Source organism: Rousettus aegyptiacus, unplaced genomic scaffold, assembly GCF_014176215.1.
Source record: "Rousettus aegyptiacus isolate mRouAeg1 unplaced genomic scaffold, mRouAeg1.p scaffold_m13_p_2, whole genome shotgun sequence".
NCBI lineage: Eukaryota > Metazoa > Chordata > Mammalia > Chiroptera > Pteropodidae > Rousettus > Rousettus aegyptiacus.
The window spans coordinates 140,378,961-140,398,643 of NW_023416295.1; the positions used below are offsets into that span (position 1 = coordinate 140,378,961).

The 19,683-nt window shown below is 35.7% G+C and overlaps 1 protein-coding gene across 1 annotated transcript in view; it reads left to right on the top strand.

The window, feature by feature from the left end:
• The first annotated feature begins 6,016 nt into the window (after positions 1-6,016).
• AMN1 (antagonist of mitotic exit network 1 homolog) overlaps positions 6,017-19,683 on the top strand; it is a 37,310-nt gene continuing 23,643 nt past the window's right edge. The window contains exons 1-2 of the mRNA XM_016152065.2: positions 6,017-6,256; positions 18,831-18,963. Coding sequence (XP_016007551.1) covers positions 6,219-6,256; positions 18,831-18,963 — 171 coding nt within the window. The 5' untranslated portion in view covers positions 6,017-6,218. The remainder of the gene's footprint in view (positions 6,257-18,830; positions 18,964-19,683) is intronic.

The window sequence follows — 19,683 nt, forward strand, 5'->3', positions numbered from 1 at the left end:
GGTTTCAGTTCGCAGATGTGGGGCTTAGCATAAGTGACTCCATCTTAGGCTTAGTCTGGACACTTTAACAATATCCAACTGACATGATTTAGAATTAGTAATAGGTGATAATGTATACATTATACTGAATTAAAAATTAATATTAGAAGAGCAATTGTTATTTTGAATCAAAATATAAACAGGATGGCTTAAGAGTGAAGAACCTAACTCATAACTTGGTCTTGTAATTTGAGATATGACATGTAAAGATCATTTGAACAAGAATTTATTGCCATCGACTTGTGTGCCCATACATTCTTATTGACCCCCCCAAAGAAATACACATATGAGTTACACTTAATTATTTAATATATATACATTCGTTATACATTTTTATACACACACACTAGGAATGAAAAGCATAATTTAAGGAAAGTAGTATTACTTACTATTTTTATATAACCTGCCCAGAGGAACAAACTATAATAGTTTTCCTTATATGGTACCTAGAGCAGGAAATGGAGGAGGTACTGAATTAGAGGAAACTACAGTAACGTGGACATAGCAAGCAAAAAATTGAGAAAGGAAGAATGATATCTTGACCTTAACTTCACCCTGTCCACAAATCACTTACCATGTACCAGAAAACACTTTCATTATTAATAACATTGCATTCTAAGATAGACCGTGAATAACAGGAACTTTCTAAAAGCCTTGACTAACAGGAAATCCTAAAAGTTTTGCCTCCCAAGATATGCCATAAAAACAATAATATCCTGTTTTCCTTTCCAAAAAATGAGAACATCTTGTTCTTTTCCAATCTGAACTGTCAACTGTTATATCTGAGCTATAAATATCTGACATATCATCCGAGCTATAAATTCCTCTTATTTTATTTGATGAGCCACTACTTTTGAAAGACTGGTTCACTTGAACTGCTAGTAAAAATGTTTCCCTGTCTCCAAATTTTATTTTGATAGAGTTCCTAAAAAGTCAGTAGTTGGCACTGATGTGCTTAGGGAGTCCTGAGGTTGGATGCACCAAGAGCCATCTTCATGGGTATACCACTTGTGTGGTTGTACAGGGTCCTGCCTTTGCTTTAATGTTCTGCTATCACCATCTTGAGATTCTTAGTAATTTTTTTAAAAGGATCTCTGCAATTTGTATTGCTGGTTTTGGATGCACCATAAACCCCTCTCCTGAGCACCCAAATGAGTCTGACAGACCTTTTTATTTGGAAAAGCTCTTACCTTCATCTGATACCTCATGTTTGATGATTATGTAAGTATTTACCACATTCGACATCTAGAAGTTTCATAAATAATAATTCTGAGTTGTTCCATTTTACTTTTTTGGACGTAGAACTATGCCCTCGTACAATCTACTTTTCTTCTTGGCAAGAGTCTAAATAGAAGCAGCAATTTATTTGAACAAGTATTAATTGTGAGAGTTGAGCTAGTTGTGTGTTCATTTCTTCATTTCCCATTCATTCTTCCTAGTACAATCAGACTGCATCCTCTACCATCACCTCAATGGCCATCAATGACCTTGTTGCTAAATCACCTTCAAGTATAATCTTGTAACAATTTTGATCATGTTTATCTTCTGTAGCACCCTACTACCTTTCTCCTACCCCTTTAAGCACTGCTTTGCATTGTCAGTTGCCAGCCAATTGCTGTTCCTCAGCTCTCTTTCCAAGGACTTATTGTTGTTCTCACTTTACATACACCTATTACATACATCTATTCCTATACCTTCAATATTCATTTATATACTGGTTACTCCTACTATGAATATATAAGATGTTTTTGATAGCAAGATACAGAAAATTCAACTCCACCGATTTTATCAACAACAGAGGGCATTAACTGAATTTTGTAACAGGAGGTAGTGTTGGAATAAATTTCTAAGCCCATGATGGAGCCAGTCCTGCCCAGGGTGCCACATCAGCTAAATCATTTTACTTTTGTCATTTGACAGCAGAGAGAAGGGGTACTGTTCAAGCATAGTTCAGTCAGGAAACCTGGCAGTTTTCCTGTGATTCTTTTACTTTGTCTTCCTCTGTTTAACTCCACTCAACATGACAATGCCAAGAAAAGAGAGTGTTGCTTAACAAAACATTGTCATAAATTTGAGGAAAATTTTCTCTCACAAATCTTCAGCAAAACTTTTCTTGCTTCTTATTGTCCCCAAATGAATCACATGCCCACATGCCCATTCTCGAACCCATCCCTGTGGCTGAAGAAATATAGCGATTTCTTGATAGGTTGAGACTTGTCAATCCCTTAATCAATCACTGTGGTAGTCACTGATTACCTTAATCTAGACCCACTTCTGAAGATGAGGTCAGCTCCTCAACCCATGTGGCAGCTATAAAATAAGGGATGAAATGAATATGTCAAGACAACCACAATGTACATCAGATCTCTCTCATTCAGTGGCAAGAGACTCAAAATAAATTCTTGATAGAAGTATGCTAAGCATCTGTAAGTCTGGTTTGTAGCTAGTGCAGGCCCTAAAATCTACAGGAAATCATTGTAAAATAGTTCTAACAATTGCTATCTCATGAGGGCTTACACATCTTTGACTTCTATAATAATTGGCTAGAAATAACTAGGACTTACCTTGTTATATAATTGACATTTTCTTAAAAGAAAAAAAAACAGCTGTGATTACTTTTTTGAGTATCTGGAAGAATGCAGGCACCCACAGCTGAACACTTTACAATACTAGGGCAGTGACCTGCATTTTCCTGGTCTTGAAAAATCAAGCAACCAATGAAAAGGCCTAGATGGGCAGCTGTGCAGCATTCAGGCTGGGCGGCATTCAACAGATAGGAAGGACCATGAAGTTCTATCCTTATCTGCTCTGTCAAGGTCTTCCATGGTCTTCCAAGGTTTAATCGGCTCACGGAGCAACAGAGGATTCTTCCAAGAAATTACTCTATTTGGAAGTAAATACATATACTGTCACTGCTATTTGACTTTTTCTTTAACAGCAAATGAGCACGATTTCCAGATTTATAGCTCCAAACCTACATTTTCCATAGACACCTCAAAAGCCACATGTTTGAAATTTAAATAATCTCCTCCTCTTCCAAAAATTCCTCTAATCTTCTCAGCTCAATAAATGGCAGCACCATATGCCAACCCGATTCTCTGAACGCAAAGCCTAGAAATTAGCCTTGACTCTTCACTTTCCCCAACCCCAACCTTAATCAACTTCTAAATACTATCTATCAGTCCTACCTCTCTTACCTCTTGAATCTGTCTGTCCATTCCACTGCTATTATTTTAGCTTAAAATATCATCAAAAGACTCCCGTGAGGTCTCAGAGCCTCTACCTGTGACCTCTACAATTCATTAACCACTTACCGGCTTTAGAGTTCTTTCTAAAACTCATCTTTCCAATGCATATTCTGTCCTTACTTAAAACCTGTTTATGACTCTGCCTGCCCAAAGTCCTTTAGACAAAGCGTAAACTGCAAAACATAACACAGGCCATGAGGCCTCATTTTAGCGTTATAGGTGAGGAGAAAGCAAACCACTAGCCAGCCAAATCCAGCCCGCTGCCTGTTTTTATACAATTTAAGATTTTTTACATTTTTAAATGGTTAAAAGAACTCAAAAGATAAATATTTCATGACACTGAAAACTATGTAATTCAATCTCTGTGTCCATAAAGGAAGTTTTACTAGAATACAGCTCCACCCATTCATATTGTCTGTAGCTGCTTTTGAGATAAAAATTGGTAGTCATGACTAAGCCGGTATGGCCTACAAAGCCTAAGATAATTACTACCTGGCCCTTTATAGAAAAAGTCTGCCAATCTCTGCTCTATACTCATCGCTCATCACTCTCTACTGTAGCCATCCCGAACTATTCAAAGTCCCTAAGAGGACACCCTTTTCTCTTTCACCTGCTCCACCCACCCCTCCATGGGAGCTCTCATGGAATTAACTCCATTTTAGCATTTAACAGTTATTCTGATTGTCCTTTTATTTGTCTGGTGCAAGTGTTCACCACTGAATCCTCAGCACCCAGCACAATCCCTGCTCTTCTACAGTGCTTGATAAATTTGTGTCGGTGAATGAGCAGCATCCTGAAAAGATGAACAAACCTGGGTTCAAATCTTCAAGAACTTAAAAAGGGAATACAGCAATATAAACAACAAATTAACCTATAAGGAAGAAAAAAGAAAAGCACTAAAAAGTAGCACATACTCTGCAACTTATTCAAGCAGAAATAATTCCACCTGGGAAAAGGTGCCCATTTTTATAAGGAAGAGTGAAGAAACAAAATGGAGTCACTATGGTCAATTGGCTAAATTTTAAAATCAAGTAGGTGAGGCATGACAACGTGGTTCTTATCTTGCTTTAAGTAGCCTGAGAACTTAAACTTTGAACTTTCTCACTTGTGCCTGGATATATATATATATAAATACACAAATATATTATTGACAAAAGATATATATATATCTGACAAAAGAACATCCAGCCTAAGACAAAGTCTTACAAGATTTTATTTGAGCCAAACTGACAATTACCAGGAAGCAAAATCTCAACAGATTGAGAAAATGCTCCAGAGAATAGCAGTTTTGCAGCTTCTTTTGTACATTAGAATTAAAGGAGAAGATGTGAGAAAGGTTACATGAAATTCATAGGTGGTAGATTAAGAAGGCAAGGGAAAGCAAAGCAGGGAAATCTCTGAGATTGGATAAAACTCAAAATGAGAAGACACATACTTGTTTTACATTGGTGGGTATAGGATAGTTAACATTTACAGCATATAGAGATAGTATGTGGACAAGTCAACAATGATAGGTTTTGTGCTCTGGTGCCCAGGGTTGTGCCTTTAAGAGGCCTGAAAAAAATATTACTCTGACATTCAAAGGTATATTATCTTAGATGCCTGAAGATAACAGACAATTTCAAAGGTTAAGATTGCCCTTTATCAGGCCTAGGGCATGTCTACCCACCATGATCTGCTTTTCGTTAATAATTTTTACTTTCATAGCACCATGTGATTACTTTAAGCCTTTGGGTTTGTATGGACCACCATGAGGGCCTCTCCTGAGCCTGTCAGGTTTAGTATGTGGCCCCTTTTTCATCCACACTATAAATAAACCCTATAGATAACCCTTTGATAACCCTTTGAAGAACTTATGAAAGAATGTTCACAACTCCAGACCACCTGACATGCATCATTCAGACCGCTTGACATCTGGCTGATTACCATCTTGAACTAACCCAAAGGCTGAGAATGCAGGACAGATTCTTCTCAAGAATGTGACTTTTTACTATAAAAACTCTCAGCCTAATATTGTAATAACTTTGCACGGTGACAGATGGTTACTAGACTTAGTGCAGTGATCATATCATAAGGTACATAAATGTCAAATCACTCTGTTGCATACCTGAAACAAATATAATATTGTATGCTAACTATACTTTAATAAAAGAATGTTTTTAATAAAAAGTAAAAACTCTTAGCTTTTCTTTCTTCTTCACACTCTGAGTAGTGCCTAATTGTATTTCTGACCCTTTAATAATTCTTTGTCATTATATTTCTAGCCAAAGCCTCCTGGCTGTGTTCAGTGGACATGTAGAATCCTTTCTGATTTGAACATAAAATCCCTACCTCCATGATGTTCTTATAGAGCTTTTCTTGTTTACATGTAATGACCTCGTCTGTAAAATATGGCTAAATAATTACTTCACAGGATTAAATTATTGAAAGCAAGTAGCTCAGCGTGTGCGCTTCACAGAAAGTGCTTGATAAAGGGCTGTCACTCCCGGGTCATCTAAAATGCTCCGATTGCCGTAATTAATGGAGTCTGTACCCATGGGGCTCTCCGATATGGACCGCCATCCCTGTAGTAAAAGCTGCGCTTCTTCAGCAACATGGAACTTCAGCTGTTCAAAGCCAGGCGGCGGGTGAGGCTAAATCTCCAGGGAAACCGCCTCGAGCCGGAGACGGTTAAGTGGAAGAACTACAACTCCCGTGGTGCTTCACGCGAATTTAGGGCTACTCTATATTTTATCGCTCCCCGGCTCCTTCCGTGAATCTCGCAGAGGTTCCGCCCCGAGGGTTTTCTCTTCTTTAGCTCTGCGGTCACAGCGTGGTCCCGCCCATGCTCCGGGTCCTACGGTGTTGTGTGAGGGGCGGGAGTTGAAGGACGGTCTCTGGCTGGTTTCGACGACCCTGGAACCGCGGAAAAGGCCCTGGATAACCGCCGCGATGCCCCACCCGCGGCCGGTCAGTCAGCTCCTGGATCTGTGAGTCCACCCTGCCCCCACCTCCGCTTCTCCTCGGCCCAGCATCTCCCCCGCCTAGGGAGGAGGGCTGCGCCTCTCTCCCTTCCGGCCCCTTCCCATTCCTGGATCTCTGCAGAGGTCCTGCTACTGTTTCTCTTCCTGGGTTCTTGATTTCTCATCCCTCGGTGGGGACAGTTGTGTCCAAGCGGGCTGCTGGACAGGGTTGCCCCTCTGTTTTCTGCCCTTGTGCGAATTCCCAGTCATCCTTGACAGCTCGACGCCGGGGTAGTTCCTGGCAGTGGCCTGTTTGTGACGGGAGCTGAAGGCCTTGGTGGAACAAACAGTAGATGGGGCTGTCAAAAGCCTTCAGCGTTGTTCCACCCAGTCACTGTAACTGGGATAAATACTGATTCTTTGAGGCAGCACGGATTCTTGACTGCGATTGCTGGGTTCAACTGCCGGTTCTGCCATTCACCAGCCGTATGGCCATGGGAGAGTAGCATTCTCTTTCTGTGCCCGAGTTCTTGATCTATTAAATTAGTATGACAGACAGTACCTATCTCATGGAGTTGTAGTGAGGAATAAATTTAACATATGTAAAGTCCTTAGAAGGATACCTAGTGTCAAAAGAAATTTCAGAGAGCTTTACTTGATATGAATGTTTCATTGAGGGAGAAACAAGTAGCTCAGAGACCGGTAGTTACAAGATGGTTTATAAAGTGAGAATGAGGAAGTTGTTAACCTTTATCGATAGTTATTCCAATAGGAGTTTACTAACAGCAGAGGGTTCTTAAAAGTGATTTTCTTATTCTATTTTAGTAAGACTAAAGTTGATTATCAGAGATAACCTGTTAAATTTGGCTTTGTTCATGAAATAAAGTAGGTTAGTTTCACTTATGTGTCCTAACTGGTTTGGTTTGCTTGGGGTATTTTCAAGCCTGGTCTCCATTTTATTTTATTTTAAAAACTTCCCCCTCTTGGTCATTCAGCAAGCTAAGAGTGTGAATAAATATATTATTACTCTCGCTACCACTGTTGATGTAGCCATTGGGATCAATGGTCATGTAATCACTGTTACCTACAGTTGCCTAGGAGATCTTGGACATCTTGGACATGGGCAGTGGGATACTGAATGCTTCAAGTTGTCTAATCATGATATATTGGATGTGTGAATGGTTGCTGAAAGTCATTTAAAACTCTTGAAAGGCAACAATGCACTAGGGAGGTTAATATGATTGTAAGGAGAATAATAATAGCCAAGGATTGAAAAAAATCTCAGAAGCCGAGATTTAATCAATTAAATACATCAATAGAAGAAGTGTTGCCTATTTGATGAAAGATTAGTATCTGATCTTTAAGATCTTTTAAATTTTGGCTAACAATTCTTGATTTATTACATGTAAACATTTTCTTACAAGTTATAGCACATATACCTCCTTGTTGGGTGGTTAGGGTATCTAAGGCTATGCAGTTGTTTAATATAAGTTTGGCTAAAGAGTTCTGTCCTAGAAGAGGCAAGTCAAGAAGACCAGAGGCCATTGCCCAGCATCCTGCTCCTAAATCAGGGTTGTCATTCAGAGAGAAACATATCATTATCCCTGCTCCCAGCTCTGAATTGTGGCTCAAAGGTTTTTTTCCAGGGGGAGAGGCAGGCTGCAAAACAAAGAATACCACAGCTCTCAAGAAACTAACTTTATTTGAGATAGAGGGCAGTTGAAGTTTAAGCCTCAAGACACTCAAAATCAACGGAGATTTTGATATTAAATAATTACAAAGAGGCTGATAGCTTCATGTGATAGGCCAGCAAGTTTACTAGAGAAAACCCAGGAAAGAGACATCTAAGAAGAGTTTTGAGAACAAACCTTAGGAACTAACCGAAGAGGAATCCAAAGTGAATTAGATGACATTTTGGAGCAATTTATACTCCCAGGCATTGTTGAAAACATTAGAACAATCAATCTGCAGTGAATGACCACTAACAGCTTGGTGTGATACCAATAGAGGCTTAATTGAATAATCAAAGAAAGAGATAGTCAAAGAGAGGCCAGCTAATACCACTGTCATCCCAGGGTGGCAATATTTATCTCCAAGGCTATGCCTACTTAGGAGCAACATTAGAAGTTGCATACAGTGAGGGAAATAAACTTCACTAAAATAGTCCTGCCATGTCACTAAACAAATAAATAATCACAAGTTGGAAGGGGGCGGATTTGTATTTAGATTTACTGCATTATATTATCTAAACAGTTTTCAAAAAAAAAATTTGCAAGATAAGCAAAGAAACAAAGTATGATTCATACACAGGAGGGAAAAACAGGCAACAGAAACTCTTTGAGAGGGCCTAGATGTTGGACTTCAAAGAAAGTATTATAAATGAGTTCAGAGAACTAAAGTAAGCTATACTTAAAGAAGTCAAGGGGAAAACAGTTTGGCAGTTACTCAAAAAGTTAAATATAGAATTACGTTACTGAGCAATTCCACTTCTAAGTATATATCCAACAGAATCGAAACTAGATAAACAAATACTTGTACACAAATGTTCATAGCAGCACTATTCACAATAGTCAAAAGGTGGAAACAACCAAAATATGCATCACCAAATGAAACAATAAACAAAACGTGGTGTATCCATACAATGAAATGTCATTCAGCCATAAAAAGGAATGAAGTACCAGTCCATGCTATAACATGAATGAACCTTGGAAACATTATACTAAGTGGAAGAAGCCAGACATGAAAGGCTACATACTGTAAGAATTTATTTATATGAAACATCTGAAATAGATAAATATATAGCAATAGAAAGCACTTGGGTAGTGCCAAGTATTAGTGGAAGAAAGGAATGTGGACTGACTCTTTAATAGGTACAGTTTTCTTTTGGACTAATGAAAATGTTTTAGTACTAGATAGGGGTGGTTGTTGTACAATATTGTGAATATACAAAATGCCACTGAATTTCACACTTTAAATGATTAATTTTATGTTATGCGATTTTCACCGGAATTTTAATTTTTAATTTTTTATTTTTTAGGCGAGGCAACCCTTGGTTAACCTCACAGATTGCAAGGACCTTGTCAGCTTACAGTTCTTTATTTTTTATTTTTTACGCCTACAGCGCCTTGTCTTCCTAGGTGGTCTCCCATCCAAGTACTAACCAGGCCCGACCCTGCTTAGCTTCCAAGATCAGATGGAATCGGGCTTGGCCATAGACTCACTTCAATTTTTAAAAAGGAAAATAAAAGAAGAAAGGTATGAGACAATGTCTCATCAAATAGAGAATATCATTAAATAGATAGGAATTATATGTAAAAAAGAACCAAATGGAAATTGAAAAAGTTCATTAATTGAAATTTTAAAAAATTCTCTAGAGGGACTCAACAGAAGATTTGAACTGGCAAAAGAAAGAATTAATGAACTTGAAGATAAATCAGTAGAAAGTGTGTCATTTGAAGAATAGAAAGAAAATAAGATAAAGATAATGGAACAGAACCTTTGACAAGTATGAGACATCATTAAGTATGTCAACATACATGCGATGGGAGTACTGGAATGAAGAGAGAGAAAAGAAGAGAAAACTTTTTGACAAAATAATAGCCAAAAGCCAGATTTAATGAGAAACATTAATCAACCCACCCAAGAAACCCGATTAATTGAAATTAAGTCAGTGAATTTGTAATGTAAACACTAAGTGATCTGCACATAGAAATGTTATACTCAAAATGCTGAAGCAAAAAGCCAAAAGAAAATCTTAAAAGCTGCAAAATAAAAATTACGCATGTACAAGAGAACCCAAACAAGATTAACAGTGGGCTTCTCACCAGAAATGGTGGAGGCAGAAAACAGTGGGATGACATATTCAAAGTGCTGAACTAAAATCTCAGCTGAGAGCCCTATAACTAGCAACATACAACTTAAAAATGAAAAAAGGATCTGACTAGGAAGTTCTGTAAAGATGATACATAAATGGCCAACAAACACATGCAGAGATGCTCAATATCATTAACCATCAGTGAAATGCAAATCAAAACCACAGTGAGATGTTACTTCATAGCCACTAGAATAGCTGTAACCAAAAAGACAGATAATATCAAATGTTGTAAAGGATAGTATTGGAACCTTCATACACTGCTGGCAGAATGTAAAATGGTGCAGCTACTTTGGAAAACAATTTGCTAGTTCCTCAAAAGAGTATACATAAAATCATCCTATGACCCAGCAGTTTATGTGACCCAGCAATTGAACTCCTAGATATGTCCCCAAGAGAAATGAAAACAACATGTTTACCCCAAAACTTATACATGAATGTCTATAGCAACATTATCCATAATAGCCAAAAAGTGGAAACAATCCAAATATCCATGAACTGATGTATGGGTAAACAAAAAGTAATATATTTATGCAAGGGAATATTATTTAGCAACAAAAAGGAACAAAATGCCAGTATGTGTTACAAAAGGCTACATGTTGTATGATTCCATTTGTATAAAATGTGCAAAATAGGCTAATCTAGAGAGACAGAAGTAGATTGATAGTTCCCTTGGCTGTGGGAGATGAGGGAGATTGGCAGGTTACTGCTAATGGGTACAAGATTTTACAGCAATGAAATGTTATGGCCGGGACGTAAAGTACAGCATAGGGAATATATGGAATATAGTCAATAATACAGTAATAACCATGTATAGTGCCAGGTGGGTACTAGACTAATCAGGGAGATTACTTCTGCCTATAGGGTGGAGGGTCAGTAGGTAGCTTCTATTACTCAGCCCCTTCATAATACACCTCTGCTTCAGAGTCACCTAGCTTGAGAGCATTCTCTTCCAGGGCAGCTCTTCAATGGCAAGGATATAAAGTTCCAATCAAAAGTAGAATTCCTGTAGAAAAACTGTTATCTCTTGACTTCATTATGCGCAGGTGTATTGTTTGAATTTTCACTGTGAATATATTGCAGAATCCTCAAGATGAATAAATAGCATTAACTATGCTTTGGAATTTGTGAAAACTCATGGGGTCTGCTATGGTTTGAATGTTTTTGTACCCCCCAAATTTATAAATTGAAATCCCAACCCCAAAAGGTAATCATATTAGTAGGTAGGGACTTTGGGGGGTATTTAAATCGTAACAGTGGAACCTTCATGAATGAAATTAATACCTTTATAAAAGAGGCTCCAGAGAGATTCCTAGTCCCTTCCACCATGTAAGAACACAGAGAAAGCTCTGGTTGTGAACCAAGAAGAGGACCCTCACCATCCATGCTGGCACCCTGATCTCATAATTCCAGCATCTAGAACTATGGGAATTAAATTTCTGTTGTGTATAAACTATCCAGTCTGTGGTATTTTTTTTTAATAGCCTGAATGGACTAAGACATGGTCCTTAAACAGAATAAAACTCAAACCTTCACATGGGGATGCCTTCACAACACAAACAATATAGAACTGTCATACAAAATTACTTGTACAAAAGAAGAGTTAGCAGTCAAAATTTACAAAGCGTGTAAGGGAAAAAAATATCATGAAAGAGACTCAACAGGAAATAGAATTGACACTTCAGGAACTACAGCTGATAGAACAATTTGAAAGGTATTTTTAAACAAATATATTAGAAATGTTCAGAAATGAAGGAAGTTATTCTTCAAGGAAGAATACAGATAAAATAACATTTTTTTTTTTTTTAAATTAGAAGCTCCAGGAAAGAAAAATGTAGTCATTGAATTAACAGTCTCAAAGACCGGACTTTGATACATCCTGTCTATCTAAGATAAGACCTACTGGTTCCCCTTTCTCCCATACTTATTCACAGTTAGCTGAGTCTGGGACCTTGGTGGGCGCTATTGAGGTCATACTGCAGGATGGCCTTATCTTGCTACTTGGCTCACTATTGATAGTAGCCTTAATTAAATACTTTAAGAGACAAATTGTACAGAATTGGTTCAGCCTCTGTTGGTCAAATTAAGTAGCAGACAGAGCAATAGAGTTATATAAATATTTGAGTTCATCAAAGAAAATGTTGGGGTAGATAGTTTTGAGAAGCACTCTTCCATGGACCTGCTTGTTCTTGCTGGATATGCCAAGAATGCAGAGCCTTGATTATTCTTTACCTAGGCCACTTCTCAAGGTTGCATTTGCAGCAAGCAACCTTAAAGGCGAAGTGTTGTCTCCTTTCAAAAAAGAGCGAGCTTGCTTCAGTTTGCTATAGGAGTAGAGAATCCCCCAAACTCAGTGTTTCCCTCCTGTAATACACAGCGCTGCATGGGTGAGCATCCATCTGGACCCACCTACCTTATACTGTAAGACTTGTAGGGCATGAGAAACCAACACAGACATGAAGCTCTGCATTATTGTTCTTGTCATGAGTAAGAAAGTTCTTTTTCTCTGATCCAGCAATCTCATGTCTTCTACCATCATTCATGAAATGGTAATAGGCTAATTTTTTAAGCCTGTAAGTAGCGTAAGTTTTCATACCCTGCACAATTCTTGACATATACAAAAATCAGTTCTTGGAGGTTGTGAGTCAAAAGGGGAAAGATAAAACAAAACAAAAAATAGTGAATTTTTTTTCTAGAAGAAAACATAGAATATCTTCATGAACTTAGGACAGTGTCCATAACAGGACACAAAAAATACTTGTCATAAAGAGAACACTGACACATTGGATTATATTAAGATGTATTTTTCTTCAGGAAAATAAAGACTAAGAGAGTAAAAAGGCAGTTCACAGAATGGGAGATATATTTGCAACATATATAACCAACGGAAGACTCACGTTCAGAATATAAGAGGAACACCTACATACCAGCAAGTAAAACAGTCAACTGAAAAGAAACCTTGGCAAGATACTTGAATAGATACTCCACAAGAGGCTATCTAACCAAACAATAAAGGAAAATGGGAAAGTCCTAGCCACAGAAATCAGACAAGAAAAAGAAATAAATGGCATCCAAATTAAAAAGGAAGAAGTAAAACTGTCATTATTTGCACATCTCTATATATGATACTATATAGGGAGAGCCTTAAAAATTCTACCAAAAAAACAATTGGAACTGATAAATGAATTCAGTAAAATCTCATTATACAAACTAAGAAATTAGTTGCATTTTCATATACCAATAACAGACTATCAGAAAGAGAAATTAAGAAAACAATCCCATTTACAACTGCATCAAAGAAATAATAAGAAACTTAGGAATAAATTTAACCAAGGAGGTAAAAGACCTGTACTTGGAAAATAAATGGAAGTGTCCCATGCTCATGGATAGGAAGAACTGACATTGTTAAAATGTCCATACTACCCAAAGCAATCTATAGATTCGGTGCAATCCCTATCAAAATACCAATGGCATTTTCCACAAAACTAGAATAAATAATCCTAAATTTATATAGAACCACAAAAGACTCAGAATAACCATAGAAATCTTGAGAAAAAACAAAGTTGGAGGTATCACAATACCTGTTATCAAACTGTACTACAAGGCTCTAGTAATCAAAACAACATAGTATTGCAATAAAAACAGACACATAGATCAATGGAACAGAATGGAGAGCCTAGAAATAAACCTATGCCTATATGGTCAATTAACCTATGAAAACGGAGGCAAGACTATACAATGGGGTAAAGACAGTTGAGTCAATAAGAAGTATTGGAAAAACTGGACAGATACATGCAAAAAAATAAAACTGGATGACCTTATATTGTATGCAAGTAAAGATTCAAAACAGATTAAAGACTTAAATATAAGACCCCAAACCATAAAACTTATAGAAGAAAACATAGGCAGTAAACTCTGATATTACTCTTAGTAAAATTTTTTCTGATATACTTCCTCTGACAAGGGAAACAAAAGAAAAAATAAAATGAGACTACATCAAACTAAAAAGTTTTTGCATAGCAAAGGAAATCAGCAAGACAAAGAGACAACCTATGGATTGGGAGAAGATATTCACCAATGATACATCCAATAAGAAGTTAATATCCAAAATTTATAAAGAACTCATACAACTCAACATCAAACAACAAAACAATCTAATTAAAAATTGGATGGAGGACCTAAATGGACATTTTCCAAAGAGGACATACAAATGGCCAATAGACACATGAAAAGATGGTCAGCATCACTAATCATCAGAGAAATACAAATTGGAACCATAATGAAATATCACTTCATATCTTTCAGAATGGCTGTTCTCAATAAATCAACAAACAACTGTTGGTGAAAATGTGGAGAAAAGGGAACCCTTGTGCACCGTTGATGGGATTGCAAATTGTTACAACCACTATGGAAAACAGTATGGAGATTCCTCAAAAACTAAGAATTGATCTGCCATATGATTCAGCAATCCCTCTACTGGGTATTTACCCTAAAGACTTGAAAACTCATGTCCAAAAAAGATATTTGCACACCAATGTTCATAGCAGCATTATTCCCGGTAGCTAGGACATGGAAGCAACTGAAATGTTCTATGATTGATGATTGGCTAAAGAAGCTGTGGTACATATATACAATCGAATATTACTCAGCCATAAAAAGATGAAATACTGCCATTTGCAACAACATGGATGGACCTTGAGATAATCATGCTCAGCAAAATAAGCCAGACAGAAAAAGTAGAAAATCGCATGATATCTCTTGTATGTGGGATATAAACCTAAAAGCAACAAGTGAACAGGACAAACAGAGACTCATGGACATGGACATGGACAGTGGTTACCAGACGGTAGGGAGGGAATGGTGGGGGCGAGGTAGTCAGGGTAAAGAGGGTCAAATAAGTGGTGACAGAAAGAAATCTAACTATGGGAGATGAACACACAGTATAAGTATATATAAATATGCCTTACTTTAAAGTGTACAGCTGAAACTTATTGGATTTCGTTAACCAATGTCACCATAAAAATAACTAATTAATTAAATTTAAAAAATAGAACTACTTTATGACCCAACAATTCTACTTTTGGTTATTTATATAAAGAAATCCAAAACACTAATCTGAAAAGATATATGCACCCCTATGTTCATTGCAGCATTATTTACATTAGCCAAGATATGGAAGCAACCTAAGTGTCTATCAATAGATTATTGGTTAAAGAAGAGGTAGTACATATGTATAATGGAATGTAACTTGACTATAAAAAGGAATGAAATCTTACCATTTACAACAACATGGATAGACCTAGAGGTTGCGATGTTAAGTGAAATAAGTCAGAGATAGACAAATACCATATGATATCCCTTATATGTGGAATCTAAAGACTAGAATAAACAAACAAAACAGAAACAGACTCATTGATATAGACAACAAACTGATGGTCACCAGATGGGAGGGGTTGGGGTGCTGGGAAAAAATGGTGAAGGGATTAAAAACAAATTGGTAGTTACAAAATAGTCACAGAGATGTAAAGTACAACATAGGAACTATAGTCAATTATAATGTAATAATTATGTAAAGGTGGATACTAGACTAATCAGGGGACCACTTTGTAAATTATATAAATGTCTAAGCACAATGTTGTACACCTGAAACTAATATAAAATAATATTGAACGTCAACTGTAATTGAAATTTTTTTTTAAATAAAGGAAAATTAAGGAGACTTCGACCAGTTCAATCTTCATTTATATTTAATATCAGTGTTTTTCTTATGAGCCCCATACTCAAGTAACTAACTAATGAAAAAAGTTCATATACTCAAGTTCACAAGTAACTAACTAATGAAAAAGAAGCACTTTGTACTTTTGGGGGAACAAAAAGAATTGTGAATGTGCTCAAATTAATAATCAGAGACTATAATTTAAAGCTACATTGCATTGCTACTATACACTCACTAAATTGGCTACAAGTAAGAAGAGTGAGAATGCCAGGTGTTGACAATTTTATGGATTCCAGGAACTCTCCTTTACTGATAGTAGGATTGTGAATTAGAATAACCACTTTGGAAAACTATTTGGCTAATATATGCATACCCTATGAACTAGTATGTCCACTCCTAGAAATATACTCAACTGAAACATAGATACCTGTCCAACAGTATTTATATTAGTATTATATAGAATAGTAAAAATTACAAACTACCCAACTGGATATCAGCAGAAGAGATAGATAAATTGTTCAAAGAATGGAATATTATGCAGCAGTGAAAATGGACCTAAACAAACTATAGCTATCTACATGAATGCAGATGAATTTCACAAACATTAACAAAAGAAGCCAAAGGAAGATGGTGGAACAATATTAAAATGAGACTGAATAGACTCTGAAGTGAATAATATGGGTAGACAGAGACACTACTCAGTGTTAAAAGGAATATTTCACAGGAAGATGTAATGATCATGAATACGCAACTAACAATATAAAAAATGATATCACAATTACATGGACAATTGACGAGATCAGTCATGTTAGAAACAATACACTAGTTTGCTTTTTACCAATACAGAAAGCCAACTCTATGTTTTTTATGGATTTACTTTTACACGTTTATTATTAAATGAATAATAAAATCATGGACAGAAACTTCTAAAAACTTCAGGGTAGTAGTTGCCTCTGCAAAGGGAGATTAAAAGAGTAAGTTTGAGTAGGTGTTCAAAAGGGGGCTTTAATTTTATTTGAAATGTTTTAAATTCTAAGAAGGATATCTGATACAAAATGATAAAGTAGTAACATTTTAAAATTCTAGGTTTTGAGTGCATGAATTTATATCAATTTCATTTTTCAATATTTAAATTTTTCATTTTAAAACAGTAATGCTCATAAACTAGCAAAAGCTAGTACAGATGAAAAGAAAACCTTCAAAATACAAGTATTGTAAACTAAGTGTTCTGTAGATTCAGTAGAAAATATAAGAACATAGAAGAATTAAATAATACTATTAATAAATAATCATATATACTCATATAATGAATTTGTTCACATACATATGTACATACACAGAGATATTTAGATACACATATGTAATAGAACATTACATCACTCAAATAGAGAATATACGGTCTCAGAATATAGAGTATATAGAGAATATAGAGTACAAAGTCAATCATGTATTTGGCCACAAAAGCAACACTTACAAATTAAAGTCAAAAAATAGCAAACTAGACAAAGGCTATAAATAGACAATTTAGAGAAAAGCACATCCAGATAGCCAGCATATTCATGAAAAATTGTTAAGTTTACTAGTAATTAGAGAAATACAAATTAAAGTAATAATGAGATGCTACTTTTCACCCATAAGATCTTCCAGCATTTAAGAATAGGTAGATCTTAAAAACATAGTGCTGAGTGAAAAACTATATAAATCTATGACATACATGAGTTAGAAATACATGCATACAACAATCATGTTTAAAGGACAAATACAATAGAAGAATACACATTAGATGTTAGAATGTTTTGCTGGAGTAATGGGGGATAGAATTGGAAAATGGAGATAATGGAAATAAATAGAAAAAATGAATAAAACGAACAATAATACCTACTGCTTGATGGACGAAAATGAAAGGGAACCCTACAACACAGATGACAGAATAATGAAGTATTACAGAATTCCTGGAAAACATTCTGACAAAATATATTAACATATCCTTGAAATGGTGGAATGCTATCCATGGAGGAATGGCTAAATAAATCATCCACACTGTGAAATTATACTAAAATTATATTAAATTGAACTAAAATTATACTTGATGCTTTAAAGAATTTCATAAGATACCGAATAAAATGAGGTGTAGAAAAGTGAGAATAGAATGCTGCTATTTAAGGAAACAATGATTTCCTTTAATCTTTTAAATGTATGTGTGGGTATGTGTGTATCTGTATAAGCACAGAGAAAAATAAGAACATATACTAAGTTAGTATGAGGAATTAAATTAATGGAAGGGGGAAGGATAAGAAAGGGAAAGGCAGAGACAACCAAAAGAGGAAAAGAAAAAATATTCTAAAAAAGTCAATGGCCACATTTATTCATTAATGTAAAATTATGTATATGTAGGGATATTTGCAGGCAGAAATTAAATAAGATTTACATTTATTTGTTTAAAATATGAGTTTTTCAGATAATTGGAATTTCAGGCCATGTATGAGATGGTCGTAGAGGTCTTGGTTGTTGCTTGCCCTGATAATTCTACTTTATGTGATTTGGGATCTTTGTAGTTATAGTTCTTTCTCTAGTGATTTCCTTACCTGCTTAATTTTTAAGAAAAATAATGAAAACAGGATTGATAGATTAACAGATAAAATGTGTCAATTAGTAGGCCCTAGTTTAATGTTTATTTAGGAATATGTGACTGAAATCTTATGTCTTAGGAATTAAAAGGACTGACTTAAAAAAATACATTTTTGGTTATTTAGAATGCATTTTAGTAAACGAGATATACTGAGAAAAAAGTTAAAATCACCTCAGTTAAAAATCACTCTTCTAAGAGGGAGAGCAACTTTTTCATAACCGAACACAGACTAGGCTTTTGAACCTTATGAACTTTAATTTGTAAATATTCATATAAAATGTGCATCCTCTTTATGAAAGGACTAAGTGTTAACAAACAGCATTAAACAAATATTAAGAATCAGTACTGGTACAGTATAATTTACTATATTGTATTTTTATTCCAGATGCCTTTGGTGCTTCATGAAGAATATTTCCAGATATATCACAGACATTAAGCCTTTGCCTCCCAACATAAAAGATAGACTGATTAAAATAATGAGCCTGCAGGGGCAGATAACCGATTCAAATATAAGTGAGGTAAGAATATGTACAACTGTAAAGCAAGCATATTATATTTTACTGTTTGGGTATGGTTTCAGATTTCTAGAGCAATGATATGTAGTGCAATTAGTAATAATTTTAAAATATAATAAAGCATCAGCATTCTTTTTATCTTCACATAATGAAAATGTTCATGTGTAATAGCTCCTAAAAAGTGTCCTGCTATGGATTCAGTTACTTTCCTTGTTTTTGTAGTGCCAGCACCATTGATCTCTGTGTTTTCAAAAAGTCTTAAACCTTTTGATTAATTATACCTCAATAAAATTGGGGGGGGGGAGAAAGTAAAATGCAGTGTGAATAAACAATTGGCTAAAAAAAAAAAAAGACTCACAGTAAGAAATATATGTTACATCATGACTCTAGTACACAAAGCACACTTAGGTGTAACAACACAGCAGGTCTTCGAATAACATCCTTCTGTTATAATATTGATGAGATGCCATGGGAACAACTCTTGTTTGTATCAATTAGCCTGTAGTAAACTTGGTTTTGTCATATGTCATATGTTGTTGGCTTAAGGTCACAGAACCTATTGATTACGTTAAGTGAGGACTCGCTATACTGTGTGCAGTATACTTGAATATTCTGTATTTCATTCTATTATGTCTCATGTTCTTTAAAAATGGTGATTGTACCTATTAAATTGATCTTATCCATTCTTGGATAACAATTAGCAGTTAAAAATCACTCTTTTAA